Source organism: Equus asinus, chromosome 9, assembly GCF_041296235.1.
Source record: "Equus asinus isolate D_3611 breed Donkey chromosome 9, EquAss-T2T_v2, whole genome shotgun sequence".
NCBI classification, from domain to species: domain Eukaryota; kingdom Metazoa; phylum Chordata; class Mammalia; order Perissodactyla; family Equidae; genus Equus; species Equus asinus.
Window position 1 is genome coordinate 59,377,076 of NC_091798.1, and position 15,394 is coordinate 59,392,469.

General features: G+C 46.2%; 1 protein-coding gene across 4 annotated transcripts in view; it reads left to right on the plus strand.

Annotated features, from left to right (window-relative positions):
* SEMA6A (semaphorin 6A) overlaps window positions 1-6,830 on the plus strand; it is a 126,915-nt gene extending 120,085 nt beyond the window's left edge. For 3 of the 4 annotated variants that reach the window (XM_070517566.1, XM_070517568.1, XM_070517567.1), the window contains one exon: window positions 2,599-6,830. In XM_070517566.1, coding sequence (XP_070373667.1) covers window positions 2,599-3,797 — 1,199 coding nt within the window. In that variant the 3' untranslated portion in view covers window positions 3,798-6,830. The remainder of the gene's footprint in view (window positions 1-2,598) is intronic. The other variant, XM_070517569.1, reaches the window with a different exon arrangement.
* Window positions 6,831-15,394: the final 8,564 nt, after the last annotated feature.

Sequence of the window (15,394 nt, forward strand, 5' to 3'; positions counted from 1 at the left end):
GAGATGCAGAAAGGGTTTTAAGGGCACTATTTACATAACAAAATGAGCCCTGGGAGGGGAGTGCTGTCTGAAACACCATTTTTCTCAAAGGTCAGACCCTGCTTGATTTGTTAACAACCAAAAACCTGAACTCAAATGTCATCCACTAAAAAAACAGGAGTTTTTCCCAGTGAAAGTGCACGTGGTTTCTATGAGTCTGTCTAGTCAAGGACATTCAGACATGAAAGAAGGATATTTGAGAGCTAAAAGTAAAACTAAGCAGCATGGATAAACTTGAAAATTTTGTAGATTTCCCGATTAAACAATGAATGAAATAAATGGATTGCTCTAGACTTATTCTTTCCATGTTCCTCTTAAACTGAGAGGGCAATTTAAGTTGCAAAACGCCAGTCAATTGTAGATAGCTACAAGAACACACTTATGAGGAAGACGCAGCCCCCATAAATATGGTTGCCTGGAAGGGATCCATGCAACACCCATTGCTATGAAAAACTTACCTAGTAACCACCAACAATGGTGGGGTCAAGCCTGTGTTAGACCCCACTGAGATCACCAAGTCAATGAGGGAAATTAAACCCATTTTATTCACAGGTGTACATTTTTGTGCTATTATATGTAGGTGGTTAAAAATGATGCTCAATAGAACCCCATACACAATCAAAATTGAAAGGAAAATCAGTTGCTATTTTAGCATCACAACAAGGAAATGGAAATTTAAGGAAGAAATTTTCATTAGCACAATTCCTTGGTGACTAGGTATTAAAACATATTTGAATGCAAGACACCCACTGTTTGGGGAGCTCCACGACATAAAAGGTGTGAGTTATAGCTGAATTTCCTGCTGCTTTTTCACTCCTCAGTTTCTACCCCTTAAAAGTTCATGAAGATAAATCTGGAAATATTTGAAAAGTGTCACATTTGGAAATTATTCAGTGCCCTCCCATCTTGCATACACTTCCCCTGGGGTGAAATTGCTTCATTACCAAGGGCATTTGTTTAATCACAGAATCTCTGTTTCTTAAGAGAGATTTGCTGCTTCTATTTATTCCCCACCTGAAGTCGCAACCCTTTGTCACACGACAATCATTTCCACAGCAACCAACCGTGAAGTCACAACAGTTTAGAAAGAAAAGAGAAAAAGAGAACGTTATCTTCTTCAGGCTAAGGTTTCCGAGTTTGAAAGCCATCGCTTCACTAATCAAACTATTTTAGCAGAAAAACCCCAGGACAGAGCTGCACTTCTGGGTCTCAGCGGTGGCATACACAGCATTTCAGCAGAAGTTTAAGGGTTGCATGTTGTGGTTTGGGAAGGGGTGGAGATTTTTATTTCATTTCATTCGAATTCTGGGCCACTGATATCTGCCAGTAAAATACATTAAACATATTCCAGAAAGAGTTGATTTAGTAGATGAAAAGTGGGTCTCCCGAGACCAGAGAAGGTACATTTTCTGTCTTAGTATCGTTTCCATAATAGGAACAATGTTTACATTTCCTCAGCCCATGCTGTGCCTCTAATGTATTCATGTTCTTTCACTCTCCAGAGGCAGGAATTGAGGTATTTGAGATTTTATTTTTTAGCCACCACATCAGGCACTTAGGATCTGACAATGGTGATGTGTATTCTCACTTGGTATTAAAAAATAAAAGCTTCGGTGTTTGCATTAGATTAGAATCTCTCAGCTTGGTGGCTGATTAAGCAACTTTCCTCGGAAACAGCATCTTGGTTAATGTAGTGTAAGATTATTGACGGGTGTAGTCACATAATTTTTATTAAATTGAAGAGATTAGCTCTGCTGAAGAATCTCACCGTGACAGCAAACTCTAGCTGTAATAATGAGACCTGACACTTCTCAAACCCACTACAGGGCCCCAAATGGTCTCTTTTTCTAAATAGTCTTTCAGTTCAGGTAAGGGAAGAGCTTCATTCAAATATTCGGCATATTTACCTGTAATTGAGTGTGCCTGGGTTTTGGGGGGAGGTTTTTTTGGAAGGGTGATGCAAAATCAGCATAAATATTTGTAATCTGTGAGTTTTAGCTATTTTCTTTCACTGTAAATGACACACACTGCCTTTCCTCCAGTTGCTTGAAATTTAGCTTTTCTCCAGACAGAAGCCATGTGCCCTCAAGGAAGACCCTGGAATCCTGGAGTGCGGTGCTATACTTTCATTTTTAATGTGCATAAAATTGCTGCCTCTTCCCCCAGACTCAGTATATCTCGGTTATCTGAATTGTATGATGGGAAGATTGAAAAAAGATAAAGAGGGAAAGAGGGATAAATTTTGGAAACGAAAACTGTCATATTGCCCGGAGTGAAGCAAAGTGGAGAGAGCATGTGCTTGAGAGAGTGAAGGCCACTTTCTCAGAACACAAAGAAGGCCACAAATGAAGCCTGTTTACATACTTCGCGGGGTGGGGGGGGGGGGGGGGGGGTTGGGACGGATTAATTAGTTAATGTTTGGCAAGCTGCGCCTTGAAGACAAGTTAGGCAGAGGTGCTATTGTCACTTATTACTGTTATTAACAGGGTGAACGCCAAACAAAAATAAGCCTCACGGTGTGCTTTCCTTTCTTAACACCATATGCCATGTCTATTGCAGGAGTGATACGGGAAAGTTACCTCAAAGGCCACGACCAGCTCGTTCCTGTCACCCTCTTGGCCATTGCGGTGATTCTGGCTTTTGTCATGGGGGCCGTCTTCTCCGGCATCATCGTCTATTGCGTCTGCGATCACCGGCGCAAAGATGTGTCGGCCGTGCAGCGCAAGGAGAAGGAGCTCGCCCACTCGCGCCGGGGCTCCATGAGCAGCGTCACCAAGCTCAGCGGCCTCTTTGGGGACACCCAGTCCAAAGACCCGAAGCCAGAGGCCATCCTCACACCACTCATGCACAACGGCAAGCTCGCCACTCCCAGCAACACGGCCAAGATGCTCATCAAGGCTGACCAGCACCACCTGGACCTGGCAGCCTTGCCCACCCCCGAGTCCACCCCGACGCTGCAGCAGAAGCGGAAGCCCAGCCGCGGCAGCCGCGAGTGGGAAAGGAATCAGAACCTCATCAACGCCTGCACCAAGGACATGCCCCCCATGGGCTCCCCTGTGATTCCCACGGACCTGCCCCTCCGGGCCTCCCCCAGCCACATCCCCAGCGTGGTGGTCCTGCCCATCACGCAGCAGAGCTACCAGCATGAGTATGTGGACCAACCCAAAATGAGCGAGGTGGCCCAGATGGCGCTGGAGGACCAGGCGGCCACCCTGGAGTATAAGACCATCAAGGAACATCTCAGCAGCAAGAGCCCCAACCATGGGGTGAACCTTGTGGAGAACCTGGACAGCCTGCCCCCGAAAGTCCCCCAGCGGGAGGCCTCGCTGGGCCCTCCGGGAGCCTCCCTGTCTCAGAACGGCCTGAGCAAGCGGCTGGAGATGCACCACTCCTCCTCCTACGGCCTTGACTATAAGAGGAGCTACCCCACGAACTCGCTCACGAGAAGCCACCAGGCCACCACTCTCAAAAGAAACAATACTAACTCCTCCAATTCCTCCCACCTCTCCAGAAACCAGAGCTTTGGCCGGGGTGACAACCCGCCTCCCGCCCCGCAGAGGGTGGACTCTATCCAGGTGCACAGCTCGCAGCCGTCTGGCCAGGCCGTGACTGTGTCAAGGCAGCCGAGCCTCAACGCCTACAACTCACTGACCAGGTCGGGGCTGAAGCGCACCCCCTCGCTAAAGCCGGACGTACCCCCCAAACCTTCCTTTGCTCCCCTTTCCACATCCATGAAGCCCAATGATGCGTGTACATAATCCCAGGGGGAGGGGTCAGGTATGGAACCAGCAGGAAAGGCGAGGCGCCCGCTCAGCTCGGCAAGGTTCTCAACTGCCTGAGGACCCACCAGACCAGGATGGCCGGCAAAGCCCAGGACGCTGGGGCCTCCTCTGGGACGCGGGGTCCTCTCCAAAATTGGGCCGTGTGGTTTGGTGAAGGTTTGCAGCGCGGGACTCACCTCCATTCTCTCCCTTCACTCTCCCCCACACCCTGCAACAGGTCGGACTCACAAAAGACTTAAATTATCATCACAAACATGAGCCAAAAGCACATACACACCCACCCCCACACACATGTGCGCGCGCGCGCGCACACACACACACACACACACACACACACACACACACACAGAGGTGAACAGCAACTGCAACATTTTGTCCATGACTGCACGGGGCGCTGCCAGACTGGGCTAGCGTTCTGACCTGCAAAACACAAATACATTTTAAAAAATCATGAAAATGAAAAAGACAAAAAAATAAAGAATTCATTGATAATTCTAACTCAGACTTTAACAATGGCAGAAGTTTACTATGCGCAGATACTGTGAAATGCCCACCAGTGTTACAGCTTTCTGTTATAGCAGATTCATGCCATGTTGGGCAACTATGTCATAGATTTCTGCTCCTCCTCTCTTTTAATGAAATAACGTGACCGTTAACGCAAGTAACTCTTTATTTATTGTTCACCCTTTTTTTCCTTAAGGAAAGGACTCTTCCACATACCACCCTATGAACAGCTCTTCAGAAAGCCCCTTGAAAGTTAAACTATTTAACGTGAAATCCATTAACTGGAATAATTAAGTTTCTTTATTTTTACAATAAATTCACTGAGTAAATAAGTTGGAGCTGGAATTCTGAGCTTTGTGTTTGAACTGTCTGATCTCTAGCTCAAGGAAAAAGGAGGGGAATGTTTATTTAAATCTACCGGTTGATTGGCTGGTCAGGTCTCTGGCCTATAACATGCAAAAAATTAATTGGTTTAAAAGTCCTTCCAGATCCTAACTTCTAAAGCAACCAGGAGAGGAACTTTCAAAATGGCGCATCCGTGTCCCGTTGCTGCCAACATGGCTTTGTCAGTGGTTCCTACTTTCTGTGAAGGCACCAGCTTGTGATACGCCATCCCATTTCACCTTGCATGTGAGACAGCAAACAAAATCCACAAACGGTGTGAACTAGTTAATATGCTGGCTGCTACCTTGCATAAATTAATGGTTTGATCACACGGGTTTATCGTGGGGTTACATCTGTGAATAGCCTGTTTTCCACATGTAAATTTGTGCCTTACACCCTGAGTTGTGTACACTTGTAAACTGTCGTTATGAGAAGGTTTTTCCCCCTTTTGAAATAAATGCAGATATTTATTTAACCCTCCCTCCCCCCACCCCCATTCCAGCCTTCTGGAAGATGAGCATCCAGCAGATGGAAGAAGAATGTGGTGGTGATCCTGCAGCCTGGGAAAGCTGGGCAGCAGCACACCCTCCAATTCACACTTCCTTCTAGTCGTGCCAACTCCAACCACCCTTGGCCATGCTGTCAGGCGTGGACCCCAGTGTTGTGTGTGGCAAATCCCCTTTCTCCCTCCGGAGCTCCCTGTTTCCCTTTTATTCTCAGATCATTTCAACATGGTGATATCCTCTTTAGCCCGCAGAAAAGGGACTAACTGAATGTCCCAGTCCTCATTTCTGCCATGTCCCCTGGCTGGAGAGCAAGCTGTGTGTGGTTGGGCAGGCACCTGGGAGGAGTCTCCAAGCCGTGTGCTCAGCACCTCCATGCAATGCACACAAAGAAATGACATGGAAATAGATGCAGGCAGGCTGGTCCCTGCTGTGATTAATGAGTAACTCCAAGTACAAGGCCGACCACAATGGATGCTGCAAAAACGTTGACTGGGGCAAAAGATTTTTAATTTCTTTATCCTTTTGTCGTTACTGTTTGTAGGGGGGTGGGGTGGGGCGTGTGTTTCCCCCTTGGTTTGTTTTCGTTAAGCTCAAGCACACAGGAGGGACTTTTGTTTACTCTATCACGAACAAAAGAATTGTCAACATACTGTAAACCATGAGCGTTGTTGTTGGTTGTTATTTTTTTTTAAACAGTTAAACAGTAGAGTGACTGGTCTCTTTGTCTTTTTTTATTTCCAGTTTTATCTTCTGGGTTTAGTTTTGTCTTTTAAAAGAAACTTTCCAAAAAAAGACAACTTTGGACAATTTTGAGTTGGCTGGTGAAAAAGTGGCGCCTCCGTAATCAGCGAGACCTGGGTAGCGAGGGCAGGAGCACACCCTTTTGTTTCAAATGTCCCTTGCAGTTTTGCTGTTGTTCGGGGCAGGTTTTTGTTGTTTTTGTGTTATTTTGTTTTGTTCGTGGAATCAACGTTCACATCCTGTGAACTCTGTACCCTGAAACCATGAAGTCTTTTCTAGAAACCCAGATAGTGTTTTTTCCCTTGGATTTTCTTTAGAAATGCAGAGCATAGGAAGGCAATGGGTGTGTATCAGCCTGCTGCCTTCTCCCCCAATTCTGACTCCTAAGAGTATTGACGGTGCAGCGCCCCCTCTCGTCTGTATGTGGGCATCATTGCCTCAGCCGTGTTATGGAGACCTGTGTCAGAACTTCCATCCCGCCTCCCTACCTCCCACGACCCATCACTTGCGGTGTTAACACTAAAATGCCCACATGTATTGAGCTGGTCTTCTGCATTTAAGTATTGTTCCCCTTTTCTTTTTTTCCCCACTGTGTTTGGGGGGAGGGTCCGTAAACCTGAGTGTGCCTTTGCTTTCCACCCTTGCTAGACACTGGTAGACGCAACCAACTCAGATTTATATTTGTTGTAAAGTTGTAAAAATATTGTGATGTCACCAATTTTCCTTCCATCTCCACATCCCCTAACATCTGATTCACGACTTAATGTATGTTGTAAAAAAGAAAAAAAGAATCGAAAAAAAGGGAAAAAAGACAAAAAAAGCAAGGAAAAGGCTCTTTATTACTTAAAAGTAATAAAACAAGACTTCAACATTATCTTTTGTGTGCTGAATGCTTTTATTTATCTCTTAATTTTTCCCTTTTTAACCTCCACCCTTTTGGGGTAGGATTACACTCTTTTTCTCCATCTTTGTTTGGCTTCCAAAGCACAAATAACAATGTATTTAGACCCATTTGTTTGTGGTACCCACACTCTGCCCCCCTCCCCCCAATTATTGATGTGTTTTCTCTGCCTGCACCCAGCCTGGAGCAGGAGTGTAGCAGAAGCCACCGGTAATTAAAAGGCAGAGCACGCATTGACTCCCTCTATTCATTTTATGCATTTCTTTTTATGGGCTTGTTCATCATCAAACATTTATGGTAGGCTTGATAGTTTAAGAGATCAAGGCTAGGATTTTAGTATGTAAGGTCCACTAAAAATAGATCCTTGCACAGATGTGACTTCAGCCTTTTTACATATTAATAAGGTGGAGGGTGGCGGATTTTACTCCTTGTTAGCATTTATCTCTTGTAACCCAGCAGACGCGGCTGGAGGTATATTGGGATGCAGCCCTGGAGTTTTTATTTTGCAGAATAGCGTTATGAAATGCCTAGATCAGGTTTTTCCCTCCAGGATATTTTTAAGATAGTTATTTAAATAAGTCCTCAGCCACAGTGTTTTACTTTTGACCTTGTGAAATAATTTTTTTGAGTGTTTTAGGGTCAGTTTGAGTGCAGGAAGCTGTGGGTTGGGCCTCAGTTCACACCTCTAGTGATCTAGTACCTTTTGATAAGTCACTTCCAGTTGTGTTTCTTGAATCCCACCCTATGGCACCATCAGGCACAAAGTCGACTAGAAGATAGTTCCCTCCTCCTCATTTATCAAGAGAGGTGGGGACAGCCTCTGTAATTGCCATTGGGAGGTAGGAACAAAGTGCTGAAGCAGTGTCCCCAAGGTTTAGGGCACGAGGCTGCATTTGAGCTCGCTCTTACAGAATGAGTTCTCTGGACAGCTAGCCCAGGAAGAAGGGATAACTCGTGCCAAGGCCCCGTGTGTGCTGTGATGGGGAAACAAAAGATTTAGGGGTCCCTGAGCAGGGTCTATGACAGAGCCTGGTGGGGACAAGGCTGGGAAAGGGGGTTGGGGCCAGAGCAGGATGGCCTCGTTACTAGGTGTTAGAATTCTAGCTGATGGGCAGTGGAGCCCTTTGGAGACCATGAAGCAGCAAGCGCACATGTTTGTCCTTCAGAAGGCTACCTGGCAGTCATGTGGAAAATGGATTGGTCCAGGGAGAGGCTGCCGGCCACTGGGCAAGGTGCCAAATGGCATACCAACTTGGTAGGAGCAACACAAGTAAACTCTACATCCAATTTCAGATTCTTTAGGAAACACAACTGAATCAGCTCTGTGACCCTCCCCTCTTTTTGCCAGACAGGAGCTTCCTTCCGCTTGTATGACTAACAGGTTTGCCCTACCCAGTTATACTCAAATGCAAACCTGAGAGAATAGCCAACAGCTAGTCTGACTCTTCCATTTTAAAAGATGGGGAAGCTGAGGTCCATCGAGTGAAGGGATTTGCCCATGATCCTAGAGCTGATGTAGAGCAGCTCTTCTGAGGACAAATGCATTATTGCTTACCCACATTCATTCACATCATTAGAGCAATACTAGCTAGGAAGAGCTGACATCCCCTCTGCCGAGACAGCATCTCCTTCTCGCTCAGTTGACTGAGTGACAGAGGAAGCCCTTCATACACACCTCACCCTTCCCCAGCTGGGCATCCCAAATGCCTTCATCTGGGCCCAGGCAAAGGGTGGGCTGAGGCTCCGATCACACTGGTTTGAAGCCGACAGTCCCTGCAGTGCAACCTGATACTTGGTATGGTGGCTTTTGCTGCAGTCAGCTTTGTTCTGGTCTGGTGGGGAGGTGACAGAGGCTGAGCAGGTGCAGCCTGTGTTTTAGCTTGGGCCCCAGGGATGTCCCCGCTCAGGCTCAAGAAGTGTCTCAGATAACCCAGCTTTTTAATTGTTGTGTTTGCTAGCTTGCTAGTTACAGGCTTGGTGGCTTCTGCAGGGTGATTTTAGACTATTGGCCCTAAGGAGTGGCTGCCCCAGTACAGCCAACAGGATAGGTGTTTCACGGGGCCAGAGCTGGCATCTTCGACCTGTCCGCTCCTGAAGTGCTACGTCAAGTAAACACAAATTGGTCTTGTTGTTCAGCCTTGTCAGTTGGCAGGAACCAAACAAGATGCCCCAGAATCATGGTACCTAGGTTTGACTGCCTGAACAAAAGCTCTTTCAAAGAAAGTCATTCCGCAAGTAGAATAAAAGTGTCAGAAAGGCACCTACAATTTCAGACATGGGTACATTTTGCTTGAGAGAAAGGAGTGAGGGGAATTTCAAAGAACACTTTAGTAACAAAATAACATGATTAAGAGCATAATCCTTGTCCTGGCTGAGCACTGCGACAGCTGGGTGCTGGGACTCGGTAACCCTTAGAAACCCACATCTCACGCTTGTCTTGAAACCAGGTGGTGTCATATCTCTTGTACAGACTTGGGAAGGAAGGGCTCACGGTTATTGATCGGGACTGCCAGACAGATGGGGATCTTCAATATTCCATTTAGAGTATTGTGTATCCTGAGCTCTAACCCCCCCGGGATGCCTGGAGGTGGGGGGCGGTTGACCTCAACAGAGGGTTAGGGCTGAACTGATGTGCATTAAATGTGGCTGGGCAGAAAAATGTGCAGATGTCCCTCCAGCAAATGGAAATGAAATTTGAGCAAATCAGGAGACGCAGCTGAGTGGAAAGGAGTTCGCATCTCCCTCTGCAAATACATCCACGCACACAAAGGCTATCATGAGGCTTTTTCCTCCTGGTGTCTAATACCAAAAATGTCCCAGAGGTCAGAACCCATGTTTGCTGAAGGTGGACCCTTTGGGAAGATTTTCACTGCTTTTCCTGGTAAAACGTGGGTTCCACCACAGCACTTTCTGGTCAGCAGTGAATTGTCATAAACTATCGTCTTAGAAATGGGAACGAAGACCTGCGCAGAGGAGCCTGGACACAGATCCCTTACAGCCCACTGATACTGACTGAGGCAGCGAGCAACTTTTGTGTTCTTCCTAATCATCTTCAGATAGAAAATTCCCCTGATAATCATTAACATCATCCCCAGAGCAAGTCGTCAGTCCTGCTGGCGGGCTACAATAATGGTCCAAATAAGGGGATGCTAATGATGGGGAAAAGTAGGTAACCATGAAATCAGAAGCATTTTTCATTGATGATTTTCAGCAAAAAAAAAAAAAAGAAAAAAAAAGCAGAAGAAGTTGACATTAGACACAGTGCCAAATGCGAGGAAACCAACTTGGAAGAAACTCAGGCAGGACTCCCAGGAGTTGCCTAAGATGAGAAAGAGTGTGAAAAATCAGTCTGAGAGCTGAACTTAGTAGCAGTTCTCTGGTGTGGATACCGAACATTTTGCACACTTAGCCCATATCAGTGCAAAAGCATGAATTTCAACAATAGGGCTAAGGTTTATTTCATAAAAAATGAAAAGTGGAATGATGCCACTCCAGAGGAGCAAGGCTTTCAACTGTCACTAACAGAGATAATTTACATTGGTAGCATTTTACAGTTTGAAAACATAATCTTGTCAATTATATTGCTAGATCCTCGTAACAGCCTAGTGAGGTGGGCAGCACATATATGATAATCCTCATTTTACAGAAATTGGAGTTTGGGGAGGAGAGATGTGTTGGAGCGCTAATCAACATAAAAAATGTAATAATGTTTCAAAAACCTGTGTGTTGACATCATCCCCTCAGCTCTCTCGGGGACACCTCAGGTTACACAATTACTCTGCTTCTCCAAAGGGGAACAGCCTCCCACAGGGTTTCCCAGGAGAGATGGTTACAACAATAAAGTCCCCAAAATAAAGGCTAGGCACACACGTTCTATTTTAAGGGCATTGTGCTCTAATATTTTTCCATCATTAAAGAACACATATCTTCCTTCCTGCGTCTACAAAATCCTGATGCCAGCAGTGTTATTAGGAACTGTCAACAAAGCAGGAAAACAGAGAGCTGAAGACAAACTCAGTGACCTCCCTTCTTGAGGGGCACGCTGCCACTTCGGGGGCAGTGACACCGACTGCCTCAGTGGAAGAACAATGATGAAAGGCCCAGCTTTTATAGCTTCTTCATCCTATTCAAGCCACATAGATCACAAGAGAAATTTAAGAAGCTTAAGATCACCCAAGATTAATTGGGCACAGAGAAGAAAAAATGCCCTGGAGCTAGGAGAGTAAAGAATTTGTCCACCCTTCCTACATACCAGACCAAGGAAAGTCAGTGTGAAAGGAAGAGGTAAGTAAGCTATGTCACTGTTGTCTTTTCACGTCTTTCATGCCCTTGGCCACTTAGGTATCAGGTGTACTCACTAAACGATTTGACTTCATCCCTGACAGCAATGGTTGGATGATTTGGTTAACTGCCTAGAAAAATCTCCCAGTAGAAGACAGGAGGTAGAGATTGCCTCCACATAGGTACCTATCTTCCTCCTCCACATCACTGCCCATGTTCCATGTTGCTACGGCCACAGGCAGACCCTCCTGGAGTTAATAAGCTACTTGGTGTGAGTGCAGGCACGAGGTGCAGAAGGGGCAGGACCAACTTCTCTGGAGTGGGTGTTGCCTCCCTCCTGCCCTGGGGGCAGCGTGGCCTGGCCAGTCACCATGCAGAGCTCTTCTACAGCGTCTGAAGAGGCCAGCATCTCCCACTTGTCTCCCTGACAGATAACCTCGGACAGATTCCACTCAGAAGCAGAGGAAATTGGCTGTTCTTCTTAGAACCCTACTGTTCTCTTTCTGTTTGATTGATTGGTTGCTGTTATTTTTGTTTGTTTGTTTGCCAGTTGAAGCCCTGTTCCCAGTCCACAAAGCCTTTTCTCAGTGTACAAATATGCTTCTTAGTAAAGCTGAAGGCTTGGTGGTCATCAACTTTGGTAACTCAGGTATTAAAGGCATATATAACTGAAACTGCTGCACAGTGCTATTTACTTAATTATGTACTCAATAAAGGTAACAATCTTTGAAACAATTAACTTTCCCTTATCTAAAGGGGCAGAGTCAATAACCGATTACCTTTGAAAAGGAAGTTTTCTAATCCAAAGTATACATTCCAGGACAATACCAAATGCTACAGTTGTTCTGAAGACCTGCCTCCTGCATTCCTAGGGGAAGGACACATTGTTTTTGTGAAACAAAATTGTCTCTTGATGCTTGACATAGGTGTTGGCTGAGTTGAATTCTTATTAGTGTTTAATTTTACTTAAGAACCAAAGATTTATCCCCCTCAGTTTCCAGGGTGAAGAGAAGGTTTGTGATCACATTCCTTGCTTGGGGAGAGAAGATAATGTGTTAGACTTATATGTATGAATAGAAACAGATAAGTAGTCATATTTCCTTCTGACTTTGTAATTTAAACAGTGTAAGTCAGTAGGGAAGGGCTGTAATTGGAGCCAAAGTAAGTGAGGTGAAAATTACTAGGTGTCGGAGCATCTGCATCTCATTTTAATTAGGTGACTATAATAGCAAGATGAAAAACTTTTCCTTGTCACTCAATCTGTTGGGCTTTCTAATCGAGAAACCAAGGGGCTTGTTTTGTCCTCAGGAAAGAGTGACCCGAAAATATCCTCTCTAATTACCTGGCCGGAGCAGCAGACAGGCCTGGGCCCAAGGATAGAGCAGGGCCCCGAAGGCGTGGCGTCAGGAGGGCAAGGTGCTCCCAGATTGGCCCACAGAGGCCAGCCTCCAAAGGCTCTTAGAGGCCATCATCCCCAATTTGGCAGCTTGGAGCTTTCAGGCATCTCACAAGGCAAAGTAGCTTGGAAGGAAGCACACCATATTGTGAGTCTGTGGGCCTCGCGCTGGTCTGAGCTGGCCTCGCCATTTGTGGGGCAGTCACTCAAACACTTGGCACCTCATTTTCTCCATCTGCAAAATAGACCTAATGCGGGCTGCCCTGCCTACCTCAGAGGAGCGCAAGGAAGTCACACGAGGTGAATGTTAACTGGCGCTTGCAAAACTCAAAACCCCACTGTGTCCTCCTCCAACTTGGCATTCAAACTGAGATCCCAGTCCTCTAAATCTTCAAATTAAATAAATGATTTTGAGTCCCCATCCTGCTGATAATGAAAATGTCCCTTTTTTCTCTCCCCTAAATACTCCTTATCTGCCAACAAAAGCAGCCCCGCCGGACCTGGTTAAACAAAAGCCCTGCTTGGCCTGATAGAGTTCCAGCTCTTTCTCCCTGGTGAGGCCATCTCAGCCCCACGATGCCGGCATAGGGGCCTGGGGGTTCGAAACGCTTGAGCGCTCTTCTCCTCCTCCATTCCTAGATGGGTGGCATGGGAAGAGCTGGCTGTGCCCCAATAAATTCTGCCTTCCCTGCCGCCCAACGCTCTTCCTGTCTGCTTGGCCTCAACTGCTGCCTCTGGGCAGGACTTTCTGGCCTCTAGAATGCACCACAAGGAGCACAACCGTAAGCTCACTCACCACCTCTGATCCATGAGGTTATACTCACGGGCACCAGGAAGGATGCCCCATGGCCTTGGCTTGCCTGTCCGCTTTGGTGACTGCTCTTTAAGCTGATCCACCCACAGCCATTTTTCCCCAGCACAACTGCAGTGCTGCCCTGCCCAGGCCCAGAGGGGCTCCAATCTCAACTACAGAGGGCCTGCATGCAAGTACTATTCACTCAGTCCCAAGCCTATCCCTATCTCCCATCCCGAAAGTTGGTGACATTTCTTTCAAGAGAAGAACTACTTTGTTACAACTGTAACGTTATGCCAAAAACATTACACCAAACAATGTAAGTGATAGTCATTGTATATATCTCCTGATGCTGAAAGATCTAGTTCACCACCTCCTTTGACACATGAGAGGTCGCTCAATAACTCACTGTTCATTTGTGGCAGAGCTGGGGGCAAGAAGATAGAAATTTATTTCACTCTCACATAACAGCCCAAAAACACATGACCCAGGATTGCTGGGGCAGCTGTGCCATTTTCAATGTGGCTTCCATCTTTGGATCCAAGAAGCTTTTCTTATTGTGCCAATTTCTCAGTCAACAGGAAGGCCAGAAGAGAGGGTGGGTGGAGCATACTGTCATTTTAATGGCTGCTCCAGGAGTGGTATAGAACACTTTAGCTCACATCCCAGGACAGGAGCATCATCAGAGGGCTATGCAAGGCAGCAAGGGAGGCTGGAAAACATAGGCTTCAGGGCCTGTGCTCTGCTAAAACTCAGGAGTGTGCTGGTACGTTAAAAAAAAAGGAAGGAGAGGGGCTGGCCCGGTGGCGCAGCAGTTAAGTTCGCTCAGTCCACTTTGGCATCACTGGTTTGAATCCCGGGTGCAGACATGGCACCGCTTGGCAAACCATGCTGTGTCAGGTTGTCTCATCTATAGAGGAAGATGGGCACGGATGTTAGCTTAGGGCCAGCCTTCCTCAGCAAAAAAAAAAAGGAGGATTGGCAGCAGATGTTAGCTCAGGGCTAATCTTCCTAAAAAAAAAATTAAAAATAAATAAGTAAATAAATAAAAAGAAAGAAGGGCAAATGGATACGGCGGGAAATCAGCAGTCTGCCACATTCTGTACACATAAAAACTTGCAAATCTTATTGCACAGTGAATAGAAATATATACACAGTTTACAAATATAAAATGTCATCTACTCCTGCACATGCTATGTCAACCCCTGGTTTAGGCACCCAGCCTCCACCAAGCCTTCCTTGAGCTCCAGCCAGTGCTGTGCTCTCCTTCTCTCCTCCCCCAAAGCACCCCCTGTGTAAGGTTTCTAATATGTACCACAATGCATTAGAAAGATGTGCTTCTTCACTAGATTGCAAGCATATCAAGGGCAAGAACTGTATCTTTCTCTCCTTTGTAAGTTCACAGTCTGCACTGAGCCTGACAAATTGTAGGTGCACAATAAACCATTTGCTAACCCAAGTTATCCTCAGACATAAGATAGTAGGGCTTGAGTCTCCAAACACATCCACACAGAAACAGAATTACTGCTAAAGTGTGCATCGTTGTCATAATAGCTGCAGCATTGATCCCATGCTTCCAGGTGCCAGACACTGGGCTCTGTGTTTCCAGCCCTTAGTTTCCTTAATCCTCACAAGAATCCTACCCTTTGTTATTTCCATTTGACAGATACGGCAACTGAAGCCCAGAGAAATAAAGAACTTTCCTACACCCATTCAGCTAGTAATTGGTGGCTCCAGAGTGTACGTTTGGGTGACCCCATAGCCAGTGCTCTTAATCATTTTGTGTCTTGTTAGGCGAGGTGGGATAGGGAATGCTTTTTTAACGTGATAAGGAGTGCCTATGAGAAACCAAGAGACAGCCAACACTGTAGGAAGCTAAGTGATTAATGACGCAAGGGATGGGAGTCAGACTGACCCCTTAGGGACACTCTGCCGAAAGCACAGGCAACAATGTGCGCCCATCCCCAAGGTAACCCGTGTGTGCTCGCCGGCATCAATGCTGCGGAGATGCTCCTCCTGTTTTCCAAACAGCTTTCACTCAGATAAAGGGAGTAGCTGAAGTCTCAA